The sequence below is a fragment of the Megachile rotundata genome, chromosome 15 (genome assembly GCF_050947335.1).
Source record: "Megachile rotundata isolate GNS110a chromosome 15, iyMegRotu1, whole genome shotgun sequence".
NCBI classification, from domain to species: domain Eukaryota; kingdom Metazoa; phylum Arthropoda; class Insecta; order Hymenoptera; family Megachilidae; genus Megachile; species Megachile rotundata.
This window is the reverse complement of record NC_134997.1, coordinates 6020829-6041431: the sequence shown is the minus strand read 5'-3', so window position 1 is coordinate 6041431 and position 20603 is coordinate 6020829. Positions and strand designations below refer to the sequence as shown.

The 20603-nt window shown below is 32.9% G+C and overlaps 3 protein-coding genes across 10 annotated transcripts in view; 2 read left to right on the top strand and 1 right to left on the bottom strand.

Annotated features, from left to right (window-relative positions):
• Positions 1–17: 17 nt before the first annotated feature.
• LOC100876135 (splicing factor YJU2) lies at positions 18–1570 on the top strand. Its single transcript, XM_003704765.3, has 3 exons — positions 18–176; positions 300–1043; positions 1116–1570. Exons 1-3 carry the CDS (start codon positions 153–155, stop codon positions 1419–1421), a joined length of 1074 nt encoding a protein of 357 aa, XP_003704813.2. The 5' UTR covers positions 18–152; the 3' UTR covers positions 1422–1570.
• Positions 1438–10237, bottom strand: LOC100877024 (uncharacterized). Its single transcript, XM_012288714.2, has 11 exons — positions 9818–10237; positions 8710–8822; positions 8230–8445; positions 6957–7795; positions 6748–6867; positions 5865–5977; positions 5316–5455; positions 4549–4667; positions 3630–3975; positions 2854–3056; positions 1438–1789 (listed from the first exon to the last, which is right to left on the bottom strand). Exons 1-11 carry the CDS (start codon positions 9849–9851, stop codon positions 1765–1767), a joined length of 2268 nt encoding a protein of 755 aa, XP_012144104.2. The 5' UTR covers positions 9852–10237; the 3' UTR covers positions 1438–1764.
• Positions 10238–13565: 3328 nt separating this feature from the next.
• Positions 13566–20603, top strand: part of LOC100876410 (spondin-1) — a 58960-nt gene continuing 51922 nt past the window's right edge. For 6 of the 8 annotated variants that reach the window (XM_076540691.1, XM_076540690.1, XM_076540693.1 and 3 more), the window contains exon 1: positions 13567–13726. In XM_076540691.1, coding sequence (XP_076396806.1) covers positions 13724–13726 — 3 coding nt within the window. In that variant the 5' untranslated portion in view covers positions 13567–13723. Of the gene's footprint in view, positions 13727–20603 lie in introns of all 8 variants that reach the window. The other 2 variants (XM_076540694.1, XM_076540696.1) reach the window with 1 other exon arrangement.

Below are 20603 nucleotides of genomic sequence, written 5' to 3'. Positions count from 1 at the left end.
AGAATGGTGGTAGCATTGCACACATGCGCCACTCATGAATTGTCACCTTACTAACAAATTTAACCTAAGTTTCCTTTAACTTGTAACTGTTCTTATATGTGTCTAATATAATACATATTTCTTGAAGGATAATTATATTAAACTAAAACAACATGTCGGAGCGTAAAGTTTTAAATGTAAGTAAAATTTTGTATAATTGATTACTTAAACTTAAACATAACAACTGTTTTTGTTATTGTTTATATTGGTTATGCATGTTAAGTTTATTCAACTTGTTTATTATAATGTTTACATTTTAGAAATATTATCCACCGGATTTCGATCCGTCGAAGATTCCTCGTATGAAATTGGCCCGAAATAGGCAATATACGGTACGTTTGATGGCTCCTTTCAACATGAGATGTAAAACTTGTGGAGAGTATATTTATAAAGGAAAGAAATTTAATGCTCGTAAAGAAGACGTAGAAGGTGACGACTATTTAGGAATACGAATTTACAGGTTTTACATAAAATGCACTAGATGCCTTCAAGAGATAAGTTTTAAGACAGATCCGAAGAACACAGATTATGAGATCGAAGCAGGTGCTACCAGGAATTTCATGGCCTTAAAATTGGCTGAAGAGCAAGCTCAGAGGGAAGAAGATGAAGAGAAGGAAGAGGAAGCTACCAATCCAATGAAACTATTAGAAAAAAGAACATTACAATCGAAACAAGAATTAGAATTATTAGAATCCTTAGAAGAATTAAAAGATCTTAATCGCAGACAGCAAGCAATTGACTATGATCAAATGTTAGAACAATTTGATACAGAGACAGCTAAGCAAAGGACAGAAAAGGAACAAGAAGAGTATGATGAAGAATGCATTAAATCGATATTTGGTAAGAAGACTATTGTGGAAGAAGAAATTGTTGAACTAGATGAACAAGAAACTAGTGAACCACCAAGGAAAATAATCAAAACAAAAGAAGATAAGAAAGAAAATAGAAAAGAAATTAACAATACCGTGTCAACAACAGATACAATAACAGTAGATAAAGATAAGGTAATTATAAATTAGTTTTTAATTCACAAATGATACATTTACAAAAATTACAATTATTTTCTTTCTCTCAAGGTGAATAGCAAACCAAGTGCAAAGCCATCTAACTCGTCATGGTCTGAAAGTGTGGGTACATCGTCAAATAAAAAGAATTTGTTGGGTATAGTTAAAAGGAAAACAAATATAGGTATTAAAACAAACACAGAAAAGCAAAAAACTGAAATTGTCACAAAAGATGAAACAAATCCTTCAAGTAAAGAAAGTAATAGTAGTGCAAGTGTAAATACGTCCGAAAGTACAAGTAACGCAATAAGCAATACCAACAGTGGGCTCTCCTTATTGGGAGCATACTCTGGCAGCAGTGAAAATGATAGTGATTAACGTACAGTACTGTAAATATAATTTAAGTTCATCCAATTTATTATAAAATAAAATGTATAAACACAATATACAGATATACAAATAAGTCTTATCAAATATACATGTAAATTGAAATACATAAACAATTTTTGTTAACTGTTGCTAACGAATTTAGGATATGACAATCACTGTTTAATTTATACACCTTTTAAAATGTTGCGAACAATTTCTACTTCACTTTGACCAAAATCTTGCAAATGTAGTAGAACGCTGTTCATCAATGATGTAACGGTTAGTAACTAATCGTTTTGATTTTGATGTAATTTGATGGAGACATATACGTCGACGATGACTAGAAAGTTCCTTACAGGATGCCGAAACCTTTACCCCTAAAACACAGAAAATACAATCGATCAGAGAGACAAAGGGATTAGAAATCGGTCTGTTTCAAAGGCTAGGCACTCTGTAAGAAACTTTTCTATCAACAATATGACATTGAAAACTTTGTAGCAGGGAGTACCTAGCCTATTAAATCAGACCATATTCACAACATTCAAATTTATTTACAAAGTTATATCTCAGATTGCATGCAGTCGAAATTATCATTAAAACTTATATGAATTTCACTGGTAGACGATAGTAGCACGCTTTGCAATATTCATATTTAACAAACACCGTATTCTTACAATTATTATAGCAACTCCAGAAAATTTGATCAAATCTCATCTGTCACTCACAGGCAATTATATTTTTACAACAATGTTTGCAACATTACAGCAAGGTGTCTTACTTGCAAGTGCCAAAAGTACCTTAGCAGATGATACAACGAAATTTTTATAAATTCATGCCATGAGATTCTGTCCTATTTGTCGACGGCCAAAAACGACGACGAAGATCATTACGTAGTTGATATTCTTTCTGATAATGCAACTCCCTGCTACTGTCGTCCACGTTATCAGAGTCTCCATGCCGATTGAACATCGGAGTATAGTTTCTACTCTTAACCGGTAAGTTACGAAGATAGTCAACGCGATAATCACGATCATCTGAATCTTTTAACCCTTCCAGATTGTGCCTATTCCCGGACCAGTCACGAAAAGCCTCAGAGTTATTGTCGTCCGAGTCGTTCCTGTCTAACCATCGTCCATCGTCCTGTCTCAAGGTCTCCGTTTCTCGTCGACAACGTTCACAGATATAAGATTGATCTTCGTCGGATGAAGTCTGTCGCGGCGTCTCGTTTTCATAATCGTGCACGAAACAACGACCATCTTGCAACGGCACAGAATGAGACAAATAATTTGACCTTTTGGCAACCGAGTCGTGCGAGACATACTGCGAGCGGAACGAATTTTGCAACGGAGATGGTTCAGAATCGCTGTAATAGTCCTGCGACGTTTCCTGTTCACTGTCTACGGGAAATTTTAGAGGAGACGGAGACTTTTCCCTAACGTACCGCTGTTCCTTGCTCCTTTGTATGGCCAGCTCTAGTTGAGCAATGCGATTCTCGAAACGTGTGCGCTGTGCCTGGGCACGATCTTGCTGGTCCTCCATCAGCTTCACCATCTTCTCCAGACGCATTATCTGCCGCTGCTTGTTCTCCAAAGTCGTGTACAGCTCTTGAATCATTTCCGCTTTGGCCGCTATCTGTTTCTGAACCTACATAGATTTTATTGCACCAGATAGTTTGCAAAGAATAATTATTTTGATCGAATTTATTCAGAATCCAATTTCTAAATTAGAAAATTTAGGGATATAGTTTCCAAATCTGCAAAATTTTAAAGGCCTCAAGGTTTTCTGCATTGCTAACATAGCCCTGTAGCGATATAACAAGGGTCAGTAACGTTGGAAATAATATCGATTTTTGCCCCAGGTCTCGCACATTCTGAGTACTTTGGTATGCTAACATTGGCATAACTACGATTATGTAGAGGGTAGATCAGGTTCTTATATTCTCAGATACAGTACTGAACACAGGGGGCGAGATTACGGAAAAGATAAAGGAAGGCATACGGAATTATTGAGCATACTATTCTCGAGATAAAGTAGGGGTAGAAAGGCGTGCTCCAATACTCGTAAATTAGTTAATATTCGGAATTTTTATGATTTAAAATTTCTTTTTTAAATTCTGAAATTCCCAAGTATAAAAATTAAGGACCTTAAGTTTCGATATTCCAAATTTTTAAATTCTAAAATTATGTTAAACATAAAAAGGAAGAAATATAAAATTACTTGATCATATTCGTTGTTTTCGTCGCTGTTGGACATTTCCCCATTTTCCTGTTGCGTTTTTCCCTTCAAAATATCAAGCAATTCGTCTCTGACCTTAAGAAACTTGCTCTGTTCACGCATCACACGATCACGCTGTTCCAGCTCCAATTGCTTTTGAGTCAATGCAATTTCTAGCTCCTCTTTTTGCCGAACTACTTCCGCCAAATTGTTACGGAGATCGGAAACCTGTTGTTGAAGCTCAATCGCATGAGCGCTCGACCCAACTTTGCCACCCTCTTTTAAATGTGTCTGCAGTCGATTCTGAATCTCTGTCAACTGCCTTTCTAACATTCCATTTCTTTCTTGGCTGTTTCGTAGCAGAAAAAATAGAGAAGAACGTTGTTAGTTGCGTTGTTCGACTCCTCGGACGTGGAGAAAGTAGCGTCATTAGGGCTGAATGTTCTATGCTACGTCCGGTTTCATGTACTGATGTAACTGGCTCTCAAAAAGTCGAAAAAGAAGTAAACTTCACGAAATCTTGACTTGATTCTTTCTTTGATTTGAAAAAATGTGAACTGAAATTTTTATTTGTTAATAGAAATATATTGAATTGAAATTTTTATTTGGTAAAGGAAATATATTGAGCTGTAATTTTCATTTGGTAAAAAAAAAGTTGAAGTGAAATTTTTGTGAAATTGTACAGATTTTAGTTTTAATTTTGTTGTTAACCCTTATAGTAGTTTTTTAATGTAATACAGATGGATATCTAAAACCCGTTGCAATATGCAAGCAACATTATTAGTATTGTTCGACTTTTCACGACTGATAGTTTCAAAAGTAGCGTCATTGGAGCTAACTCTAGTAAGGAACAAGTAAAGAAGTAAAATTGAGTGAAAACCGAACATAGCGTGCACATTTCGTTAAATTAGATATAACTTACGCGTTTTTTGCAACCTTTTTCAGTTCCGTATTCTGCATCATCATGTTTTGTAGTTCGTTAGTCTTGAATACAAGTTCCTTAGCCAATTTTTCTCTCGAGTCTTCTTCTTCTTCGTGACTCTGACCCACGGGAACAGAAAAAAGGACGCGGAAAGAAGATGATTAAAAATTATCGTCTTGTCATTGAAATATACAGAACTCGACTGAATTCGTGGTGCTTCGAAATAATTATTGAAAGCAAATTATTTTCAAGTTTTCCCTCTCAAGATATTCATTGATTCATCGAAAGTTTAGAAGTAGACGCAATTTCATTTAATTTTGTATTACTATATTTACCAATGTATTTAAATTTTCTAATTTGTAAAAATGAGTGTAAAATTATGAGTAGAATGTTGATGCAATTTAAATTAGTTCTGCTATGAAAATTAATTAATTTTGAAAATTTAAAATATAGATATTTAGAATTTGAAACCGAAAATTTGTAATTAGGTTTGTACTTGAATATTGGAGACACTTTAAAAAAAAATTTATACATAGACCATCTAGTGATTTTCTGAAGTATAATTTCTCATCCAGTCTTGCCAACAGAAAATTCTATCGTAGATTTTCATTGTACATGTCTTCGCGAGTAAAACAGTTTTTCCACTATTTATGCGCCACGAATTTAATCAAGTTCTATATAAAAGTATATCTAACGAACGAAATGATCGCATTGAGTAGTTCTTAGGACTTATACGAGGACATATCCCGAAAGTAGTGCAAACTAACGGCCGCTTGATGCATCACTGCAACGATCTCCTCTTTCTCTTGTTGCAGTTGAAGCATCATTTCTCTCTGCGTCATCAGTTCTTTCCTAGTTTCCTCTAGTTCCTTGAACAAACGGACTTCGTTCTCCGAGTGACTTCCCTCTAATGAACAATAAACAATTTTTTTTTTAATTTTAATTCCATTTTGAGGATTATAGTTTTACTCGAATTTTTAAACTAAATTTTTATTAATTGTTTTTCGTTGACATTGCTTGAAGGTGAACTGTTTAACTCCCGGAAACTTTTATTATAATAAGCTTGTTCTTTAACATAGAAGGTACAATAAAAAATGTGGTTCCTTCATTATTAAATAAATGTGCGAACGCAGAAGAAATTGAAAGTTTTTCAATGACTTAGAATTACTTTTTCAAAAGTATTTAGTAACATTCTATTAAATACTTAATTTTGTTGGTTTTGTCTAAAAGTTGAAAATATATATACTAAATGCATATTATATTCGTGTTTCCTTGTTTAAAAGTTATAGTTTTTAAGAGTTTGTTACATTTCGTACCTATAATCGTGAAATCTTTATTCTTTTCGGCGAGTTCGCATAACTGTTGACTCTTCTCTTCGAGGTTCTTGTACCGTTCTTCTAGCTCGCCGAAAGCTTCTTCCACTTGTTGTCTGTTTAAAAATAAATGTTTACGAAAAAAAATTAGAGACTTTACAAATGTTATTTCGATTTGACAGATTCTACAAATTAATTGAATATTCTGATGCTTCAAAATAACAGCGTACAAATTAGATATTATTATTTAGGTTGACTTTAATTTTATTTCAAATTGTCTCAGTTGGAAAATTGCCGTATTATGAAATTAATGTACTTTAATATTACTGAATTTCTAAGTTCTGAAATTATTAAATTATTAAAATAATAAATTATTGAATGTCTAAATTATAAAATTATTAAATTATTGAATTCTTGAATTATTAATTATTAAATTATTGAATTATTAAATTACTAAATTATTAAATTATTTAATTATTGAATGTCTAAATTATAAAATTATTAAATTATTAAATTACTAAATTTCGAAATATTTATTTAGAGCTATTAATCCAAAACGTGAAAACAACATGAAACCCTTATAATTCTAAATTTCCAAAGTTCTAACTTAATAAATTTAATCCACTGCCCAATACGTCCTACGTATACATCTAAAAATATGCATCCAACCATCACACGTATTTCAAAGAAAACATCTATTACTACGTGCCCCAATTTGTTAAGAATTTTAACAGAAACTCGTATTTTTGCCGAGAACAAATTCCCAGGGTTGTACTTTTTGACCCAAACAAGTTCTAACCTCTCAACCACTTTATTCGTTCAAGACGAAAAGGATATTTTTCAACATTCTCCCTTTATCTTCCTGCAAAAGAAGTTTCCTCGTTACCTTTTCTCCCTTTCCACTGCAACTTCATTAATGACCTCGTTCAGCTTCTCGGACAGCTCCTTGATAGTGTTCATGGCGTCATTCTCTTTACTGTTCATCTTCTCCTTCAGTTCCACCAGCCTAAAGCAGGCCAGATCAAGAGGACACGAAAATCTAGCCTCACGATTACAACGACCGCGAATAATTCGATAGTTATTAGAGAGAACAACCGTGTTTCCAGTGTGTCCCGCTGTTTCTCCACCTTATCGACCAATCCTTTGCTGCTCTTCATCGTTTTCTGCATTTCCTTTAACCTCACCTCCATCGACTGATCTTTCTGCTTCATCTGCGTCTCCAGGCTCTTCACGCTGGTCTGCAACTGCAAAATCTTCGCGTCGTCGTTCGCCACATGTGCTTCCAGCTCTCGTATCTTCGCACGAGCCTTCAGCAACTTGGCCTCCATGTCCTTAACACGTTCCTTGCTTTGGTTACTCTTCTCCCGTTCCGTCTGCAACTCCTCCGCCGTGCTGTTCAACTGAGACTCCAGCTCCTTCTGGTTCTCGATCACCTTCAGCTCCTTCAGCTTCATCCTGTAACTCTCGTAACCTTTCACCAGGTCGCGCACGTTCTTCATCAACTCCGCCATCGAGTTCGCTTCCGCTTCTTCTATCTCGACCAACCGGCTCCTCAGGACGTCGCACTCCTTCTGATGAGCCTCCAGTTGCATCGTCAACACGGAATTCGTGTCGTCGACACCGACCTCGCTGGCGTTTATCAGACGCGATGTGACGAAAGCCACGAATTCTGACTGCTTGTCCAGCAGCTCCTGGCAGAGAGCCTGCGACCGCCTCGGGATATCGTGCAGCTTGTTTTCGAGGCTCCTCAGGAACTCGCCGCCGATGGCGAGTTTCTCGAGGTTGTTGTCGATTTGCTCTTTCGCTTCGATGGGCGACTTCGGGGATCCTACCTCCACCTTTACGTCTTCTAGTTTACCTGGATCCTTGCTGCCGGAGGAGATCAGCTTCTCGCGGATCTGCGTTATGTCGTTGTACAGGTCTTGCGCGTGTTTCTGTGAATTTACGACTCGTTAGATCACTGACACTAATAGGATAGTTAAATAATAGGACACTTAATTAATTAATAATTAATAGGATAGTTTGCAGCATCAAACCGGTACTTTAGTAAATATTAGATTGCAACTTCTTAATACAGTGTCAATTGTTGAAATTCTATATCATTACAATATTAGTGTCACTATTTCTAGATATCTTCTGATTTCTAATCAATCTTGTGGATCTGATTGCTAACTTTTGCGAGATACTACGATTGCAACATCAAAATTTAATTTAATCCCTGATAAGCCGAAGGACCATAATTTCTGCTGAAATGGCATAAAATAAAAGCTTCAAAAGAATAAAAACTTTTCAACTGAAAAGATTTGGAGATACTGTTTGAGTGCAAAGAGCTATCTCACCTTGATCGAGTTATATGTCTTTTATGTACCTGCTTGTCCAGTAAGTCTTTCTTCAGCTGCAGGTAACGTTTCTTTTTCATTGAATACTGTGTTTCGAGCTTCATAGATCCAGTGGTTAAAGCCGAGGACGGTCTTTTGTACGAAGTGGGGCTGACCGATGATTTCGTCGATGTCCGACGAACAGAACTGCCCTGCGGTTTGTTACCAGTGAAAGCATCTTCCGTCGAATTACTCACAGAGTCTCCCTAAAATTGTATCTCACGATTGCATTCGATTTTATCGTTATCGATCGTCAACTATGCGAACAGAACTTGATGCAATTTCGATTTAAACGATGGGATTTAGTTATTTCGAGCTTGTTTCATTGATACGTAATTCTAGTAGGCGAAATTCAAATAGGTAAAAGTTTTAGATAAAATTTCATGTGTTTTGAATTTTTAGATAAAATTTCGTGTGTTCCGTAAATGTGTTTTGACAATTTTGGAATGAAATATTTGGGAAATACGTACAGGGGTTGAACTGCGGCCGGATTGAAGCGGTGTTCGATTTTTTTGAGATGGGGCTTTACTTCCTGGACTTTGCATCGTGCCTTTTTCGGTAACGCTCGCGGACTCTTCGTTCTCTGAATTGTGTAGTAAATGAATGATGAGCAATTTGGGAATTTAGGAATTTAGGCATTCAGGGATTTGAGGATTTGAGGATTTGTAGATTTGGAGATTTGGAGATTTGGAGATTTGGAGATTTGAAGATTTGGAGATTTGGGGATTTAGAAATTTGCAAATTTGCAAATTTGGGAACTTGGGAATTTAGAGATTTGAGGATTTGGAAATTTGAGAACTTGAGAACTGAGGGATTTAGGAGTTTAGGAAGTTGAAAATTTAGTAGGGATTTAAAAATGTAAGAATTTAGGTACTTATTTTGGGAATTCATGAATTTAGAAACTTAGAAAATTAGAAATTTAGAAATCTAAAAATTCAGAAATCTAGAAATTCAGAAATCTAGAAATTCAGAAATCTAGAAATTCAGAAATCTAGAAATTCAGAAATCTAGGAATTCAGAAATTCAGAAATCTAGAAATCTAGAAATCTAGAAGTCTAGAAATTCAGAATTCTAGAAATCTAGAAAGTCAGAAATCTAGAAATTCAGAAATCTAGAAATTCAGAAATCTAGAAATTCAGAAATCTAGAAATTCAGAAGTCTCGAAATTCAGAAATTTAGAAATTTACAAATGTAGAAATATAAAATCGTAAAATTGTAAAAATTTTAAAATGTAAAAATGTAAAAATTGAAATATTTAGTAATTTAAAAAAATAAGAATTTAGGAATTAAACAATTCAAGAATTTAGTAATTTACGAATTTAAACCTAAAAATTTTCAGAACAGTGTTCAATAAATCAACGACCTGCAAAATCTCCCCAATTACTCTCTCAACATATCCCACTTTTAACCTCCACAGAAAACCAAACATCCAATTCGGATCCCCCAATCTCTCCTTCATCTCTCCACCCCAATATCTCCCTCTCAAACATTGCAGTTAAAATAAAAATAAACAAGAAGCATATAAATTCGACTAAATAATTTCATTTAGAAAAATATACGAATAACCATGTTGACAACCTGACGGATTGCAGGATACTGTTAATTGACTCATTCTGACAAATAATGATTCGGCCTCGCAGCAACACGATGATCAGTGCGCTGGTTTCGATGTTCAGGACACGGGGAGGATTTTGCGGCGTTATTGTAAAAATGATCAGATTTCGATTTCATGTTCCTGCTGGTCAGGACAGCGAGATCGTACGACAGTCCACTCGTTCAAGAGACAGTCGACGACTTCGCGACATTGAAGACCATAAAGCACTCGAATATTATGCGACTGAACGGCCGAGATTTATTCGCGATTTAGACCATCGCGCTCGGCATAATCGATACACGAGCTCGAGTCGGGTGAACAGTCCGCTCCCGTTTGCCGCGAACCTCTTTTTTCGGGCCGCAACGCGACGATTTACCTGGTGCCACGGAATGTCAAAAAGGTAAAAGAAGAATTGACGAACGTAAAGTTGACAGTCAATCATTGGCGTAAAAGTAAAGCGGACATGTCACGCACGGCGACATGGATGCATTCGAGATACGAATTTCTAGATGTTTCGAAATTTGTGGAAGAGGAAACATGATTATATAGAAATTTGAAAATTAGGGAATTTCACACTTTTGGTATTTGATAATTAGGAGGTTTGAAGATTTTGAAAATTGAGAAATAGAGATTTTTGCACCTAGAAATTTGAGAAATAGGAAATTTCTCGTATTCGTAATTTGAGATCTAGAGAATTTGACACTTTCGAAATTTAAGAACTAGCGAAAAACTTTGACGTTTTCGAAATTTGAAAACTAACAAATTTGAGATCTAGGGATTTCGGAATAGGCGAAATTTAAGAACTAGGGAATTTTATATTTGTGAAATTTGAGAATTATGTAACTTCTCATTTTCGAAGTTTGAAGATTAGGGAATTTGACACTCCTGAAATGTGAAAACTAGGGAATTTGACATTTTCAAAAGTTGGGAACTAGAGAATTTCTCATTTTTCAAATTAGAGAATTAGGCAATTTAATATTTTCGAAATATGAAAACTAACAAATTTGACACTTTCAAAATTTGAGATCTAGGGAATTGGGAATAACTGAAATTTAAGAACTAGGGAATTTTATATTTGTGAAATTTGAGAATTATGTAACTTCTCATTTCCGAAGTTTGAAGATTAGGGAATTTGACACTCCTGAAATGTGAAAACTAGGGGATTTGACATTTTCAAAAGTTGGGAACTAGGGAATTTCTCATTTTTCAAATTAGAGAATTAGGCAATTTATTATCTTCGAAATTTGAAAACTAACAAATTTGACACTTTCAAAATTTGAAATCTAGGGAATTGGGAATAACTGAAATTTAAGAACTAGGGAATTTTATATTTGTGAAATTTGAGAATTATGTAACTTCTCATTTCCGAAGTTTGAAGATTAGGGAATTTGACACTCCTGAAATGTGAAAAGTAGGGAATTTGACATTTTCAAAAGTTGGGAACTAGGGAATTTCTCATTTTTCAAATTAGAGAACTAGAGAATTTAATATTTTCGAAATTTGAGAACTAACAAATTTGACTGTTACGTACGCCGATGATTTTTTTCCTTGGAGTTTGATATTCGAGAATAGTCGAAGACCACCGCAAAGAGGGAGTTTAGTCTTGCCTAGCTTTCCCAGTTACCAGGGTTTCCTTATTAGGCTTCGCTCGAGAACATCTAACGTCTTTGGACCAACGCGATGAAAATTCGTTAGACGAAAACGTCGCGTTGATTCGTTCCCACCGTTTCCACCACTACTCGGTTTCTACCCATTTTTGGGTATAAAAAGGATTGTGGAGAAGGTGCTTTGGACCCAGTAGATTACTAAACGTCGTTTAACACGGAACCTCTGTCCGAGTATCGTTAGAGTCATCGTGTTGAATCAAGAGAAGTCATTTCGAGCAAGATCGGGTTAAAGTTGGTCCCCGTTTCGCTTGTTTTTCGTTAAAACTAGGCAGGATTAGATTCTCGCTTCGTCGGAGTCGAAACTATTCAAACTAAACTTAAAGTCAAATCAAGATCAGTTCTTGTTACATCACCTTAACCGACAAATACACTAGAACATTTGTAATACCGGTTTTGGGAAGAATATGTTTTCAATTTATTTTAAACTTAATTTTGCCTTTTGTCAATTATAACCAAAGTCCTAACAAACCCACCAGTCGGTATATCTTAGCCGCTCGAGGTATACTGGCATATCTTTGTTACGAGCACAAATACTAACATTTCCTGTGACACACGGCGTTAGCCATACGTCGGTTCGTTCACATATCATTTTCTGAGGCTGCTGGCGTTAGCCATACGTCGGTTCGTCCTCGCGTCTTGACCTTTCCTGTGACACCCGGCGTTAGCCATACATCGGTTCGTTCACGATAACCAACCTCCTGGGGCACCCGGCGTTAGCCATACGTCGGTTCGTCCCCGCGTCTACTTTCCTTTGGCGCTCAGGTTGACTAACAAACCTGAGTTAGCCTAGTAACACTACCTTTACCAAAATACAACCCCCAGCCACGCGGCTGTGACCCCTCCGGCTCGTAACATGACACTTTCAAGATTTGAGATCTAGGGAATTTTATACTTCTTATATGTGAGAACTAGGGAATTTTATATTTGTAAAATTTGAGAATTATGCAATTTCTCGTTTTTGAAATTTGAGAACTGGGGAATTAGTCACACTCAAAATGCGGGGACTAGGGAATTTGGCCCTCCCGAAATATTAGAACTGGGAAATTTCAAATTTCCCAAAGTTGAGGACTATGGAAATTGAAACTCTTGAAATTTGTCATTTTTAAAACAAAGTCTAGGGATTTTCTTATTTTCAAAATTTCAGAACTAGAGAATTTGTTTCTTCTGAAATGTGAGAACTAGGGAATTTAACATTTTCTAAACTTCAGAACTAGGGAATTTGTCATTTCCAAAATTAGTGAACTAGGGAATTTGTCTGTTCTGAAATTTCAGAACTAGGGACTTTCTCATTTTCGAAATTAGTGAGCTAGGGAATTCGTCTCTCTCGAAATTTGCGGACTAGGGAATTTGTCTTTCCCGAAATTTGAGAACTAGGGAATTCGACACTTACGAAATTTGAAGTTCCAAAAAATACGAAACTTCGAAAACTTGAGAACTAGGAAATTTGAAAACCAGAAAATTTTTCTTTGGCAATTAGAAGTGAAATAATTCCAGTTTTAAATAAAAGTTTAATTACCATATATTTTAATAATATAAAACAGGAGCACTGAAAATGGAGATCATTTAAAGTTCTTCGTTTCCCAACATATAATTCACTATTCACTAATTCACTATTTATCACAGTCTAACAATTTCAGAATCAGTCGCTTTTTCTACTTCTTTCTCAACCGGGCATAATAAAAACGAGACCTCGTCCAGTTGAGCGATCATGTGTTTGAACAGAGACGTAATTAACCCGCGCAAAAGAAATAAAGAACATAACGACAAAACATAGGCGCCACCATAAATGCCAAAAACGGCTGATGCAGACACATCAAACAGGCGAAACAATTTACCGGGGAATACGGTTGACCTAATTAATGGGCACTGTGTTTATGGAGGCCCTTCTAAAATCATCGTAAATTATCTCGAATTTTTTACTCGTGAACACTGCCCGAAGGTAGACTGTTTAAGCCTGATAATTAAAACGAGTAGAAACTTTAAAAAATACGATATTTAAAATGCGAGAGTTTCTGCGCACGCGAGTTCGCGCAGCTAACGGGTTGATGTTCGCGCGCCTCGAGAGCAGCGGTCAGTTGATCGTAGACTCGCGAACTCGACGGATGTTTTATACGTGCAATTTAATTGTGATTTACACACGTGACATGAAGCACGAAAATCAAACGCTTTAAATCCAGTGCACGTGTTTCCTGTACTCGTGTGCGTCTTCTTCCGATCATCATTATGGTGAGCATTACATATTTCCTTTATTGAAACAATTCGTGTAATATTTTGTTTGGATTGTCTGTAAAAATATTAACTCAATTACTCACAATATAAGTGAACTGTTTGTTTTATTTGAGTTAATGTTTTTTGTACAGTTAGTAGTAATTAAAAGTGATGTAATATTAATTTTGACTGGACAGTAATGGAGTTAATTTTCAAGAATATATTCCAAATGTTCTTGTATCAATAATTAGTGATTTATGAATGTCAGCTTAGAATGAGAATGCGACTGCTCCTTTTGAGAAACTGTGATTGATGTGTTTTCAAATTTCTGCTCCATTTATATGACATTTTAAATCTAGTTAAATCTACATATATGATATTTTAAATCTAATTAAATTATTTCAGGTTAGGTTAGTCTTTTTTTTATGAAAATATTATTTTTTTTAATTGTGTCATATATCAATTTTATTTAGGTATACATGTAAACACAAATACACAAAATTAAAAATTGTTTAAATAAATGAAAATTTCTGCAATATTTATTTTATAAAAATAATACAGTACACACAAACTACTTAAGTCAATAATTATTTCAATATTAAATTTATTGATTTTCAGTATGTTTATTAAATATGTAAATGGAAATAATTTCTTTGAAAATGAACCATGAAAAGAAATAATTTGCAAGTTACCACGAAATTTTCTAGAACGAAAGCGAATGATTTATAAACCAGTACATTACCGTAGAGTTAACATTAACGAAGTAATGTAAATTTTTAGTGAAAAGTCGAAGTTTCATTTAGAATTTCGGCGCGTTATTTCAGTGAAGATTTCAGCGATACCTGTAATAAATGGAGGTAAAAAAGTGATGCAACGTTTTTGTGTACGAGCTATGTAAAAGCTATTGCCTGAGAGAAACGTTGATAAATGTAGGAGAGAACATTTCATTCTTCATTCTACACTACTACGTGTTATATTGAAATACGAACACGATGATACCGTGTTCATTTTTAAAACTGGTGCGATATTTCCTATAAATCACGTATAAAAATATAGACGTTTTTTCCATAAAACAAGTTTGCAGTTCGATACAAATTTTTTTTAATATTTCGAGTGATTTCAATTTTATGTAGCGTAAAATTTATTGATACAGTAATTTATTATCTGGTAATGATGGTACTCTGTTATTTTATGTATAATGTTTGGAAAATAATTTTATTAAATAAGTTTTAATTAATATAGTTAATGCACTCTAATAGATTTAAACTTGTGCAATGAATTATAGCACATGATGGGTGAATTAAACGTCCAACAAACTCAGGGATACTGATGTGAAGGGCATATGTGGACTATACGTATACATATATGCTCAAACCATACTGTTCAAATTTTGGAGACTTCGAAATTTGTAATTTAGTCCTTTTTTTTGTTAATGAACAATTTAGTATTTCGGAGATGTTTTAAATTAGGAATTTACAAATGTAAAAAATTAGAAATATAAAAAATTTTCAAATTTTTACATTTGGAGTATTGAAATTTAGAAATTTAGAAATTTAGGCATATACAAATTTAAAAATTTGTAACTTCTCAATTCTGAAATTTTGAAATTTAAAAATTAGGAAGTTTGACATTTTGAATATGCAAAATTTCTATTTAAAATTTGAAAACTTCAAAACTTTGAAATTTCTGAATTTGGAAATTCGACAATTCGATCATTCAGAAATTTTGAAATTTAAAGATTTGGAAATTTGTATCTTGTATATTTAGAAATTTTGAAATTTAAAGATTTGAAAATTCGTATTTTGTATATTTAGAAACTTGGAAATTATTGAATATAAAAATATAGAAATATGTAACTTCTCAATTTGGAAATTTGAAAATTTATGAATTTGCAAATTTGACATTTTGAACATTCAAAATATAGGAAATTTGAAAATTTTAATATTTAGAAATTTAGAAATTTGGGGATTTGGGGATTTGGAAATTTGGAAATTTGGAAATTTGGAAATTTAGTCAATCGAAACTTCGAAATTATAAACTTGGAAATTTGAAAATTAAGAAATTTGTAAATTTGGATGTTTGAAAATATAAAAATTTAGAAATGCATAACTTCTCAATTTGGAAATTTGGAAATTAGAAAATTAGAAAATTAGAAAATTAGAAAATTAGAAAACTAAAAAACTAGAAAACTAAAAAATTAGAAAACTAGAAAATTAAAAAATTTGAAGTTTGGCAATTCAAAAATTCAAAATTTCTAAAATGTAGAAATTTAAAAAATTCTTCTCAGTTATCCATAATTCAATTGCATAAAATTTGTAAATTAAGTAGCGATCAATAACTTAAAATTTTCTGAAAGACCAGTTTCATTTCAAACTAATATTTGTAACATCACTTCCAGTAAAGTTGAGCATCCGCACGAAAGTACGTTGCAAACACCAATTAATTTATGTAATACGATTAATCAACCTCGTCTGGCAAAAATCGTGACATTTCCTGACCCAAATGTGTACGTTTCGAGGTGATAAATAACGATCTTTCGAACTTTCTGCATCATCAATGTAGATTTCTATTTTTCGATGCTGGATACTTTTATGTGAATAAAAAGCAATTTAACTTGTGCATATTATCAATTGCGTATTTCTAACATTTAACATGGTTACACTGGTTTAATGTTAGTCTAATATTACTGTCTAATTAAGATTAGACCATGGTGGTTAAACAGTTAGCACTCTAACTGTGGTCTAATGGCTGTTCCAGTAAATTTAGCTGCAATTCATTTTCAATCCTGAAAATTTCAGTAAATACCTTTCTTAAAATATTGCTATTTTTACTGTTATATTTTAACTCTTTGCTCTCCTTAATTTCTATTACCTACCAGCTTCTTTATTTATAAAATAGATCAAAAAGGAGTTCTCAATAAAATCTATTGAAACAGTGGAGTATGTGAGACAATGAGTAAACACATTTTTCATTTATTATAAACAGTAAATTAATGAAAATTCAACCATTATATTTATCTGAATTATTTATCAGATCTAACAATAAGAGAAATGTGATGTCGAGCCACACTCAACATAAGAGTATAAAGGGTTAAGAGTCTTCACCTAAAACTTTAACTTCTTATATTAAAATTGAAAAAAGTTTTGAATTTTACTATGAAAACCTTCAACCTTTCCACGTTTTCACGTTTCTGAATTTGTATTCATATTCAACATTTAAATCTACTGAAATTATTAATGTGTTGAATATGTCTAAATATGTTAAAACAATTGTATGTTAACTTATATATTAACAATTATAAAGTATGTTATAACAATTTTTGCAAAGTTTATCATTTCAATAGTTAGAATGAGTAGCTTCTTTGTAAGAATTTTTAGTGACTGGGTCTTAAACGTTCTAGTATATCAAAAGTGTTATTTTAATGAAGTGTAACCATTAAGGGCTGAAAAGGTCGCAGAAACAACATATTCACCACTGAATAATTTCTTCTTACAATTTATTCAACGCTAAACATTCTCGAATATACGCCATTTATGTGAAGTTACACTAATTAAAAATGCATAAACAAACGACAAAACGTAATTTAATATACAGATTAACTCTGCCGTTTAATAACGTATCACACTTGTAACGTTACAGTACGGATATAAAAAACTTCGTATTTGCAACACGATTGAGTTTGTAATTTAATACCAATTATAATTTGCATTATCAAGGATTCTTAAGTCCAAAATATATCTATCATTTCAACTACCCTTATTTGTTTTAAGACTGCGACGATAATTCGTTAACTTTGATTGACGCACCTAACGAGGAAATCATAGGCCAAGTTGAGCCGTTTATTTTCAAAATGACTAAGTCCAGTCCTAAGTCCATTTATCAGATGTCCGTTGTTAATTTTAGTAACACATACTTGATGTTAACTATCATAAAAAATTTTACGGTTAAATATATTCAGAGTATACGATAATTTTGGACATTTTTTCGCAGTTACTTTGATAGTTGAAAAATTAACTGAAAGTGGCCTAAGTCCAATCTATTGATAATGTTAGAAACCGTGGATTTTCAAATGTCCACAGTGATGATGGTAATTACAATTATTAATTAGTTAATGTAATAATTAATTAGTATTAACACGATATACACCGAAGTACCATGACTTCAAATCCCTTCCGCACACACGAAATGTAAACGAGCAGTAAATTGTCATGTAATTTATATAGTTGGATTTCCTGAATCGCATAAATGTTTTTCAAGTGTTGTAATGAAATATAAAAGAAATTGAATATTGTTTTTTCAATTCGAAACATTTTAAATTATATCGAATGGACTTGGCTGTTTCTTTGATGACAAATCTAGTTATTAATTTTGAAAGTGTCCATTCTCGGTAAGAAGACATTCGCTTAATAATTGTTATTATTTCAATAGGAATTATAAATTTAACTCTCTTAGATACACTTCAGTGTAATACATCGGTATCCTATTTCTAATTTCCTTGAAACGCACACTCTCTCAATTTAAACATAAACGGATTTAGGCCACTTTCAAAATGAACGGCTCAATTGTTCATTTCAGTAAAAGTTAGCACATAATTCACAAATAACATCTTAACAAATTTTGCGATTTAAGTAAACCTTATTTGATCAGTTTGGTTTGTTTCAAAAATTCTCGACTTATAAAGCTGTAAGTTAGTAAATTTTAATGAGAAACTCATCCAGTATTAGGTTCAGTATTAACGTTGCATTTTGAAGACCATGTCACCCAGTAACTATTTTCAATTTGCACTAATAATACATTAACCCTTTGCACCCCTTAATTTCTGTTACTTACCGAGTCCTTAATTTACAAAATGGATGAAGAAAGGAGTTCTCCTAACCTAACCTAACATTTTACACTCCTTAATTTCTTTCACTTACCAACTCCTTAATTTAGTAGTCGGAGTATTTTTTTTTTAATGTTTGTGACCTCTAATGGAATATTGAATGTATTACAATAATAACAATTATGTTGAGATTCAATTTTGGTAACCTAATACTCCGAGTATTTTTGGGACCTCTAGTGAAAACTTGATGAGCTCAAACGATTTTTCTTTATATTACAGTCTATTGGCCAGGTGAGACAAAGACAATAAATATTTGGTTTGCAAAAATAAGACTTTATTTTGCCAGGATTTTGATGCCAGGAAGCAATGTTTTATCAGGATTTCTTTTCTAGAGTATTCTCTGTATAATTCTTCGATGTGGTGAAGAGGTTTTTTTGCGAAAATGGAACATGAACAAATTTCTTCCATAAAAACTCGAGTGTTTCCTTCTCCTAAAGTTTTAAGAGTAAAATTGCGAAATCGAGCTCTTTATCGCTCTAAAGAATTATACAAAGAATATTTTGGGAAGGAAATGTCAAAATTCTTGGCTTCGAAATCCTTCAAAACGAAGTCTTTTTACACATTTTTGAAAACATGTCCCTATCTCTTGTGAATAAAACAAAAATAAAGCAGGATCGCACTTATTTATTTTGTGCTATAGTTGCTAAAAATCGTAGCCAGAATTGGTCACCAGAGTTGACTCTTAACAGTCACTCCCTTGTTATGTGTGGGTCGACTTTTCTCTTGGATCTTATAAATAAAGCAGATAAATAAATTGTTTAAATATGTATATTATTATTTACTTACTACTTGTAATAAAAGAAAAATATATTTATCACATATTTCATCCTGTTGCAATGCATTTTATTGAGATTTCTTCATCAAATTAGTAAGTAAAACAAATTAAAGAGTGCAAAATGTGAGGTTAGGTTAGAAGAACCCCTTTCTTCATCCATTTTGTAAATTAAGGACTCTGTTTGGTTCCCAAATATAATTGTATTATTATTGTAACACATTGAAGATTTCACGAGAAGTCATAAAAATCCACAAAAAATACTCAAACTACTCAATCACCAAATATAATTCTTATTGCACCACAATTGAGGGTGAAAGTAATGATGCTATTAAAAAAACTCCTTCCAACGTTGGAACACGATATTCGTTTATTCGGAGTTTTATAAAATTGGTAATACAAGCAGTGAAGAAGAAAATAAAAATGCTCGTATTACATTTCTCTTCATGTTGAAGCTTAATCTTCTTTTTTTAACTCCGTCGCGCTGTTATACCATAACAGGTGGAAAACAACGGTCGTAAGTACTCTTTTTCTTCCATTTGATCGCGTTCATCAATCATTTTACGTTGAAACCATTCATCTGGTATCCCTTCTAGAAACTACGACGAGGAAGTTGCGGGAAAGAAAATATTTTCTTTAGTTTACTGAAGCGTGTATTTTAGATGTTACAATTTTGTACTACCGTTTTAAAGTGCTTTGAATTTTTAATGGTTAAAAATATGAATACAAATATTATCTGTGGAAATAAAATTATTGGCTCGTGACATTCTTTTTTTAGAGGAATATTATTATTTTGATACTGCTATTTGAATAGTGAATATTAGTTGAATAAATTATCTTGAGAGAAAATCTTAATTTTGTGAAAATATGAGTTTTGTGTTAATATTTGAAATGTTACTTGCTATTTAAATAATATATGTTATAATCTTACTACTGATATTAATATTAATAATAATAATAACAGTAGTAATAATAATATTAATAATAGTAATACTAATAGTAAGAATAATATTAATAATATTAATAGTAATAATAAGAATAATATTAATAATGTATACTACCATGTATACCAAGATAAAAATATATGAGTGTACTATAAATATTAGAATTAAAAAATAAAATTAAGTAAAATTAAGAAATTTGTTGATCTCACATTTTACACAGTGAACAAACTTTTTTACAAAAACTTAAAAAATGTTTCATTCAATTTTCCTTAAAATAAAGTTATGTTACAAAGAAAT